This window comes from Scylla paramamosain, chromosome 41, assembly GCF_035594125.1.
Source record: "Scylla paramamosain isolate STU-SP2022 chromosome 41, ASM3559412v1, whole genome shotgun sequence".
Lineage (NCBI taxonomy): Eukaryota > Metazoa > Arthropoda > Malacostraca > Decapoda > Portunidae > Scylla > Scylla paramamosain.
Window position 1 is genome coordinate 12,686,967 of NC_087191.1, and position 10,000 is coordinate 12,696,966.

Genomic DNA, 10,000 nt, shown 5'->3' on the forward strand with positions numbered 1-10,000 from the left:
CTCCCTCTCCCTGCTGCGGGAGCGGAGCCCCAGGCCCGTGATGCACTTGGAGAGCTCCACGCCCGCGCGCTCCACCACCTCCTGCGCCGTGAGGGACATGGGCTGCCCGCCGCCACCAGCACTGTGCCGCCGCCGCCACGCGGGTCACGGCCACCACCTGCTCATCACTCACAGCCGCGCCGCGCCCCCGGACCTCGGCCCGCCCACCGGGGCATGGCGGCTCCCGACGGAGGCGGTGCAGCAGGGCGCCCCTCGCAACACGGCAGACGCCGAGGGCCGCGGCATGCACGGCAAGCAGCACACCACACACCACCACAGCACCACAGCACGCCTGCACCTCACCACACCACGCAGCTTGCAGGGCGCGGCAGAGACACCTTCTGACGTGTGGCGGATAGACCTCGCGCGCGTGTACACCCCACCACGGCTGTCTGGCGACTGGCAGGCGGCGGCGGCGGCGGCGGCGGTGGCACTCGTGTTATGGTGGTGGCGGTGGCACGCGCCTCGCCCCACGCACACACCCACCAGCCTGCGTGTATGCGTGTGCGTGTGTGTGTTATGACAGGTCTCAGCATGGACACGCAGTACACACACACACACACACACACACACACACACACACACACACACACACCTGACCCAACACGCATGCACTGCACATCAATCCAGCCTACACACACACACACACACACACACACACACACACACACACACACACACCACTCCCTCAGCTGCTGCAGGCGGGGGAGAGGAGGGGAGAGATGGGGGTGTGTCTTATCCTACAGGAGTCCCCAACAGCTGATCAAACCTTCCCAAGAGGAGCGAGGCGTGACGCAATGCTCCCCGCCCTCCTCTCTCTCTCTCTCTCTCTCTCTCTCTCTCTCTCTCTCTCTCTCTCTCTCTCTCTCAGCCTTTCGCAACATCCTGCTCCACAATGCAAGGAGATTAGTTCAGATCATCCGAAAGTACGTAAACACACACACACACACACACACACACACACACACACACACACACACACATACACACACACGCACGCACGCATTTCAATTTTCTTTTTTTTTTCTTTGACTTTCACTTTCCTTTTCCTTTGAAGCTAAAATTAATTCACAATATCTAGTTTATTTATTTATGTATTTTTTTCTTATTACTATCATTTATTTGTTAATTTATTGTAATATTTCTGACGTATATATTTTTTTTTAGCTTAAGTAACGTAATTAGCAGGAAAATAAGGAAAGAAAAATAAGAACAGGAAAGATACATAGATTATATATTTATATTTTCATTTCATTTATCAAAATTTTTCCTCCTATCATCTTTTTATCAACCATTATTATTATTATTATTATTATTATTATTATTATTATTATTATTATTATTATTATCATTATTATCATTATCACTCATTTCCTCCGCTATCTTTTAATTACTGATAATGTTTTTTTCCTTCCATGAGATTCTAACACACACACACACACACACACACACACACACACACACAGTAAAAGTTAACTATAATTCAAAGATTGCATATTTTTGGTGTACGATAATTATCACAATGAATACAAAACAAGAATGAAGATACGAACGTGTGATATAATACGTGCAAAGTACTTAATATTAGTTATGTATAATTATGTATTCTAACAAAATGTGTTTTATATGTTGTGTATATATATATATAGATAGATACATTATTTTGTGTATATATATATAATACAACAACAACAATAACAACAACAACAACAACAACAACTACAACAACTACTACTACAACTACTACTAGTTTTTACTACTACTAATTTGTTACTATTATCACTACTTCCTATTTCCTACAAGTTTTTAATTTTAAAGATTAGAGTAAAAAAAATATCTATTCCTTTTCAACATCCTGCTCCTCCTCTTCCTCCTTCCTCTACATCTTCCTGTTCAACAAATATATCCAGCTTTATATATTTTCTTCCTCCTCCTCCTCCTCCTCCTCCTCTTCATCTACCAATCCTTCAATCTATCTACTACCTACATTTATCCTCTTCCTTCTTTAATTCTTCCTCCATTCATCCCAAAACAACATCGCAAGAGCCAAAAAAGTTTTTATTATTATTTTCTTTTTCTTCTGCAAGGGGCCAAAAAGTCTGTTGTTGCTAGGGACAAAAGATCTGCTGCTGTTGGGCCTTCCCCTTACTAAATCTCTAAATATTTTGCTCTTTTGCATGGCGCAAAATACGCGTTGCTATTAGTATTAGGGCCAAAAGATCTGCTGCTGCCTCGCTTTTTTTTTCCCCTCTTAATATATTATCCTTCCTTTATAAAAAGCCAAAAAGTCTGTTGCTGCTTGTTTGTTTATTTATTTTTCCTAAGTAACCCCATAAAAACCCATTCATATTTCGCTATCTACCACCACCACCACCACTACCCACCCACCCTTCGCAAAAGCAGGCGAGGCTAGGGGGGACTTCATGCTGTCAGTGCCCCCCCTTCTCCTCCTCCTCCAGGCACTTCCTCTGCGTCGGGGAGTCGAAGGGCTGCACCTGATCCGAGATGAGGGCGATGTAAAAGGTGCAGGTGACCACGTAGACGAGGGTAGACATGAGGAAAACCGTGTTCCAGGCTGTTACTGTTTGCTGTTGTAGGGAGAGAAAGAGAGAAGGGGTGGGTATTAGTGGGCTACGAGGGAGGGATGGAGGGAGGGAGGGAGGAAGGACAGAAGGGTGAAAGAAAAAAGAAAGAAAAAGAAAAGGAAAGGAAGAAAAAAGAAAGAAGATGAAAGAATTAGTAAGACTGAAAATTATTAAAAGTGGAAACATGAAGGAAAACAAAGGAAGTAATGTTAGAGAAAAAGGAAGGAAAGAAATGCAGACAAATACAGACAGGAAGAGATTTCAATAAAGAGAGAGAGAGAGAGAGAGAGAGAGAGAGAGAGAGAGAGAGAGAGAGAGAGAGAGAGGAGAGAGAGAGAGAGAGAGAGAGAGAGAGAGAGAGGAGAGAGAGAGAGAGAGAGAGGAAGAAAACAAGAAATTAGATTTACTTTCATATATTTCTCACCTATCATTCTTCCTTCCTCCCCTTGCTCTCTTTCCTCCAATTAATTTCCTCTCTCCCCATCCTTATCTCCTATAAATCCTCTCCCATATCTTTTCACTTCCCTTTATTTCCCTATCTCTACCTTTCAACTTTTAATTTACCTATCCATCCCTTCATCTTTACCTCTTTTCATCTTCAGATATTCAAAAACACACCACAAATTCTTTATTTCTCTCTCCCCGCTCCTGTTTCCCTTTCCGACAACACCCAAAAACTCACATTTTCAAAGGTTATCATCCCCACTACACCAGGAGCTATGAACCCTGTGATGTTGGCCAAGCTGTTGGTGACGCCGTAGATGGTGCCAGCAAAGTGAGGGGCTATGTCTTGATGGGAGCAGAAGAGGCCACAGAAGGCAGATCCAGTCACCCCCACAGCTGCTGACATCACCACTACTGCTGCCACACTGTCACAACCCACAAAGCACATGCCGATGAGGGCTGCCGCAGGGAGATAGGAGGCTGTTGGGGGTTGGAGAAGGGTGTGAGAAGGTGTGGGAGGTTGTGTTAGGAAGTGGGAAGCTGTCACATCCTCCCCTATCATCTATATCACCTCTTCATTGTGACTTACCCACACACATTGCTATCCTTCTGACAGACAGCACAGACAGTTTCCCCTTGGCTGTGGCTCTGTCAATGAGGAGGCTGAAGAGCAGGGCAAAGGTTGTCTTGATGAGGTAGGGAAGCGCAGACAGCAGGCCATTCTGAAAGGAGGGCAGAGGTGATGAATGCTGCCTTGTATTCAAATTATTCTAACCCTGTGCTTTTAAAGACTTTGGCATCATGTTTAAACTGTCTAGTGGATGTTACTGGGGTTTTCAAGGGTGTTTTCAAGGTTCCTGTGATAGTTTAACTAGGTATGGTCATTGTAGTGGAAGTTATTGGGGTTTTCAAGGGGGTTTTCAAGGTTCCTGTGATAGTTTAACAAGGTATGGTCATTGTAGTGGAAGTTACTGGGGTTTTCAAGGGTGTTTTTATGGTTCCTGTGATAGTTTGACAAGCTGTAGTGGAAGTTATTGGGGGTTTTCAAGGTTCCTGTGATAGTTTAACAGGCTGTAGTGGAAGTTACTGGAGTTTTCAAAGGTGTTTTTATGGTTCCTGTGATAGTTTAACAGGCTGTAGTGGAAGTTATTGGGGTTTTCAAGGTTCCAGTGATAGTTTAACAGGCTGTAGTGGAAGTTATTGGGGTTTTCAAGGTTCCAGTGATAGTTTAACAGGCTGTAGTGGAAGTTATTGGGGTTTTCAAGGTTCCAGTGATAGTTTAACAGGCTGTAGTGGAAGTTATTGGGGTTTTCAAGGTTCCAGTGATAGTTTAACAGGCTGTAGTGGAAGTTATTGGGGTTTTCAAGGTTCCAGTGATAGTTTAACAGGCTGTAGTGGAAGTTATTGGGGTTTTCAAGTTTCCAGTGATAGTTTAACAGGCTGTAGTGGGCTGCAGTAGAAGTTTATACTGTAGTGAAGGTATTTTAAACCTCTCAATGCTTATTATATTCTGCAATGGAAAATGATATATGGAGTAGCAGAGTAATGACATACACACAAGTAAATAAATAAAATAGATAAATAAATGAACAAATAAATAAATAAATAAACAAAAATACACTAAATTATAATGTGTGTGTGTGTGTGTGTGTGTGTGTGTGTGTGTGCGCGCTCCCAATTTATTTCCATCATTTCTTTTCCTTTTCTTTCCCTTTGTTCCTTTAAAATCTTTCCTTCCAACTTATCCTTACCTCTCTGTGCATCTATCTACCAATTACTCATCTATCTATCTATCTATCCATCTATCTCTCTATCTATCAACACACTCAAGCACTTACACTCTTAATACTGAAGTGCTGCATATTTGAAAGGTAAACAGGGAGTTCGCTGACAAAAGTGTAGTAACCCCAGTTGTGTCCAATGTGCATGATGGTGATGGCCCAGAATGGAAGGCACCTCAGCACCTTCACCCACGGCACTCCAAGCTGTGGGAGAGAGAGAGGGTGAGGTTAAGGGAGGAAGGGTCTGGTTGGGTTGGCTTGGCTCGGCTTGGCTTGGGTTGGGTTGGGTTGGGTTGGGTTTGTTTGTGTGTGCGTGTGTGTGTGTTTGGGTTATTAAGGCAGGGAAGTAGACATGGATGGATAGATAGACAGGGATAGGTAAATAGATAGACAGACAAAAAGATAGACTGATAGACAGATTGAGTGATTGATAGATAGATAGATAGACACATAGATATATATAAAAAAGAAGGATAAATGAAGATGAAGAGAAATAAATAAAAGGAGATAAAACCAGGAGATAGAGAATAATGAAAACACACACACACACACACACACACACACACACACACACACACACACACATCATAGTTTATTAAATACTCCTATCTCATTCAATCTTATTTTAATGACTTACATTCTTTCAATTCCTTGTTTTCAATTAACTTATCCACGAAAAGACCGTTTGGCTTAAATAAACCATAAATTACTAGTATTACCATTATTTACTAACCATCTCCCTTCTGACAACACCCCACAACACACACACACACACACACACACAGAGACACAAGAAGAACAGTTGATATATGCAGTGGAAGACCAGAACAGTAAGAGGGCAGAGAGGAGAGGACAGAACAAGCAAATCTTTCCCTCACACACACACAAACACACACACACCTTTTCCTTGCTGAAAACACAATGCGCCAAGAGGTATTTCTTCTCCTCTGACGCAATGTTCGGGTGTGTGTCAGGAGTCTCGTAGATAAGTAAGCCCCAGAGGACACACCACACCACGCCAGCCCCACCAAACATGTAGAAGACAGCCGGCCAGCCCCCAAGGAAGGTCTGGGAACACAGCCAGCCGCCGATGGAGAGAGAGAGGACTATGCCGATCTCGGAACCTGGAATAGAAGAGGAATTAGCTTGTTTGTTGGAAATAGAGAGAGAGAGAGGATAAATATTGGTGCAGCAAGCCGTTAAGACTCCACCTGGCAGTCCCTGTACAAAACATGCCTGTGTGTTTCCACCTGTCATCCACATCCACCTGTCTGTTTCCACCTGTCATTGGCACTCAGCCCTTTAAACCTCCCTATTGACTCAACACAACCCTTTAAAACTCCCTATTGACTCAGCACTCACCCCTTTAAACCTCCCTATTGACTCAGCACAGCCCTTTAAACTTCCCTATTGACTCAGCACAGCCCTTCAAAGTTCCCTATTGACTCAACACAGCCCTTTTAAACCTCCCTATTGACTCAACACACCCCTTCACAGCTCCCTATTGACTCAGCACTCACCCCTTCACAGCTCCCTATTGACTTAGCACACACCCCTTCACAGCTCCCTATTGACTCAGCACTCCCCTTTTAAACCTCCCTATTGACTCAGCACTCACCCCTTTAAACCTCCCTATTGACTCAGCATTGACAGCCTCCATTACTGAGTCTGTTTCATTCATAGGTAAAATAATTGTTGTAATTCTTGTTGCATCACCTAGCATTGTCTGTCCCAGGTGAAAAATATAATTAGTAAGGCCATGAAGCTATTGTAAATTGAAGGAAGGTTGTGATTGGTGGATGAGCAGTGTGTGTGTGTGTGTGTGTGTGTGTGTTAATATAATGCCATGCTTATTATATATATATGCACAGTAGATTAGGTCAGATATTGAGAGATGATATATGTACGACTGAATGATATAACACACACACACACACACACACACACACACACACTAAAAAGGAAGATACTGCATTTAAACAAGACTAAGATCAATAAATAAATAAATAAATAATGCAAAAAATCACATATCTCTCCATACAAAAATATAGATAAATAAATAAACAAATAAATAAATAAACAAAGACAAAACAAACTTAGAGAAATAAAGAATAACTAATCTATTTATTTATTATTTATGAGATTAGAGATTAGAGAAACAGATAACAACAGACAGGGAGATATGGGCCAGTATAAACCTCTCTCTCTCTCTCTCTCTCTCTCTCTCTCTCTCTCTCTCTCTCTCTCTCTCTCTCTCTCTCTGTCTGTCTGTCTTGGTCATTCAGTTAATCTATTTCTCAAGCAGATAAGTGAAGAAAATCTCTCTCTCTCTCTCTCTCTCTCTCTCTCTCTCTCTCTCTCTCTCTCTCTCTGTCCTCTCTCTCTCTGTCCTTTCTTTTCATTTTTCTTTTCTTTCTTTCTCATTTTTTATTCTTTCTTTATTGTGCCTTGTTTCATCTTGTTATCTCTCTCTCTCTCTCTCTCTCTCTCTCTCTCTCTCTCTCTCTCTCTCTCTCTCTCTCTCTCTCATTGTTTTTCTTTCTTTCTTTCTCATTTCTTATTATTTCTTCATTGTGCTCTCTCTCTCTCTCTCTCTCTCTCTCTCTCTCACCTATAAAAACAATGGTGTTGTATTTGCTTCGCTTGTAAGGAGGCACCCACACAACCAGGCACCTGCTCACCGCTGGCATCACAAGTCCCTAAAATTACATAGATTATTTAATTACATAGGGAATCTGAGGGTTACATATATTACAGAATTATGTGAAGAATTGTTCTATCTGATTACATAGTTATATACATAGATTACTGTTTTAGATAAGATTACGTGCATGCTTACAGGTCAAATACATTACATAAGAATTATATATAGATTACATAACATTATACGTTACCTAATACTTGAAAAATGTAAACGATTACTTAAAATTACATTAGGTAACTCACACACTCACCTGCGCAAAGCCGAGGCAGAGGCGGACCCCGATAAAGAAGTTTGTGGAGAGAGAGGCTGCGAGGGGCGAGAGCAGAGACAAGAGGGAGGACAGAAGCATGCCTAGGAGGATAACAGGCTTGCTTCCCGTTCTCTCTGCCATGCGCCCCCCTAAGATGTTTGTCAAGACGTTGCCGTAGTAGTAAGCCCCCAAGATCAGCCCCTGTGCCCTCTCGTCCCACTCAAATCGTTGGTTCTGGGGAGTTTTGAGTATTAGTGAAGTGTCTGCCAATCTCTCTCTCTCTCTCTCTCTCTCTCTCTCTCTCTCCTCTTTCTCGTTTTCTTCTCTCAGGTTGTTTCATATTAATTATTCTTATTTTTCATCTTGTTTCTATTTATTTCTTTATTTTTTTTTTATTTCAGCAATAAAAAACGTGAATAATAGTGTCAGAAATTATCATATAGACAGTTAAACTCACCTAACCTCAAGGAATATGTCAAAACGACTAAGAAACCTTAAATTTAAATAAAACTAAACAGAAAAATAGAAAAAAAACAGCAACAGAAGCCCTAACAAATGAAAACTATCACTAAAAACAGAAAATCAAACAAAGAAAACGGTAAAATTAAGACGGACACTTAACTAAACCCAAGAACAACCCTGAAAACTCAAATAAACACGAGAAAAAACAACACTCTCATCATACAAACCCACTGAAAACGTAACCAAACACAGAAAACCAAAAAAGCAAACAGGGAAACTCAAGAAAACCAAGAAAAACACAAGAAAACAACGAAATAAAAAAAAAAAAAACTCACAGTATCATTCCAACTCAAATCGGAGGTGGTCACATTCACAGGGGCGGGGCACGTACCACCACCACCACCACCAACAGCAGCAGCGCCCTCTCCCGTCACCTCCAGGTCATGGGCAGAGATGGGCGTGGGCGTGTGGGCGTGAGGGTGTGCTACCATGGAGACTATTACAATGGAGAGGCTGTAGCGGGTCATGGAGAGTAGAATAACCCCAGCACAGGTCAAGGTCACGACTGTATGCCTGGTGCCCCATCCCTCTGGTGGCGAGAGGTTAAGTTAGGTTAGGTTAGGTTAAGTTAGGTTAGGTTAGGTTAAGTTAAGTTAGGTTAGGTTAAGTTAGGCTAGGTTAGGCTAGGCTAGGCTAGGTTTAGGTTAGGATAAATGATAGATAAATAAATAGATAGATAGACAGCATGGTAGAGAGAGAGAGAGAGAGAGAGAGAGAGAGAGAGAGAGAGAGAGAGAGAGAGAGAGAGAGAGAGAGAGAGACAAAAATAACTTACTTTTCATGAATTTAGTCTCATCAGTGGCGGTGGTAGTCACAGAAAACGGATCACCACCACCATCACCACCGCCACCACCACCATCACCACCCTTCACCACCACCACAGCACAGGGATCACCATACAGGCACTTCACCTCTTCTTCCTCTTCCTCTTCCTCCTCTTCTTCCTTCTTCTCTAGGCGTGTTTGTACGTAGGTGTGTTTATCCATGTTCATGATCACGTGTGTGCGTGTGCGTGCGTGCGTGTGTGCGTGCGCGCGTGTGTTTGAGCGAGTTCCTGGAAGATTGAGATAAATTGGAGATTGTTAGAGAGAGAGAGAGAGAGAGAGAGAGAGAGAGAGAGAGAGGATGTCAAGATGAAAGGTCAGAGAGATAGACAGACAGAGAGAGAGAGAGAGAGAGAGAGAGAGAGAGAGAGAGAGAGAGAGAGAGAGAGAGAGAGAGAGAGGGAGAGAGAGAGCATATTCCATCAATTAATTAATAAAAAAAAAGACGAAAAAAGAAAAGAAATAAATTGGAAGATAAGGAAAGAAAGAAAGAAAGAAAGAAAGAAAGAAAGAAAAGAAGAAGAAAGAAAGAGAGAATAAATAAATAACAGAATAAGGAAAAAAGGAAAAAAAGAAATAAAAAAGAACGTGATTTTATAAATATTCGCAGACACACACACACACACACACACACACACACACACACACACACACATTTCAGTTTCTCTTATAATCTTTTTCTATCTCTTATTTGTTTCAGTCATCTATACTTCATTACATCTATACATCCTTATCGTTTATCGTTTGTTGTGGTACCCTCGTGACAGACAGACAGACAGACAGACAGACAGACAGACTAATCACTCTCACTCACTCACGAAAGAAAAATAGAGATGATAAAGAGAAAAAAA

At 42.2% G+C, this 10,000-nt stretch overlaps 2 protein-coding genes across 2 annotated transcripts in view; both read right to left on the bottom strand.

The window, feature by feature from the left end:
* Positions 1 to 619, bottom strand: part of LOC135093065 (F-box/LRR-repeat protein 16-like) — a 29,176-nt gene extending 28,557 nt beyond the window's left edge. Inside the window, exon 1 of the mRNA XM_063991940.1 lies at positions 1 to 619. This exon is cut by the window's left edge and continues 1,033 nt beyond it. Coding sequence (XP_063848010.1) covers positions 1 to 99 — 99 coding nt within the window. The 5' untranslated portion in view covers positions 100 to 619.
* Positions 620 to 1,757: 1,138 nt separating this feature from the next.
* LOC135093064 (sialin-like) overlaps positions 1,758 to 10,000 on the bottom strand; it is a 13,306-nt gene continuing 5,063 nt past the window's right edge. Inside the window, exons 2-10 of the mRNA XM_063991939.1 lie at positions 9,101 to 9,379; positions 8,601 to 8,854; positions 7,804 to 8,037; positions 7,461 to 7,548; positions 5,750 to 5,973; positions 4,907 to 5,053; positions 3,658 to 3,790; positions 3,307 to 3,548; positions 1,758 to 2,627 (exon numbers count right to left, since the gene is read on the bottom strand). Coding sequence (XP_063848009.1) covers positions 2,469 to 2,627; positions 3,307 to 3,548; positions 3,658 to 3,790; positions 4,907 to 5,053; positions 5,750 to 5,973; positions 7,461 to 7,548; positions 7,804 to 8,037; positions 8,601 to 8,854; positions 9,101 to 9,317 — 1,698 coding nt within the window. The 5' untranslated portion in view covers positions 9,318 to 9,379 and the 3' untranslated portion in view covers positions 1,758 to 2,468. The remainder of the gene's footprint in view (positions 2,628 to 3,306; positions 3,549 to 3,657; positions 3,791 to 4,906; positions 5,054 to 5,749; positions 5,974 to 7,460; positions 7,549 to 7,803; positions 8,038 to 8,600; positions 8,855 to 9,100; positions 9,380 to 10,000) is intronic.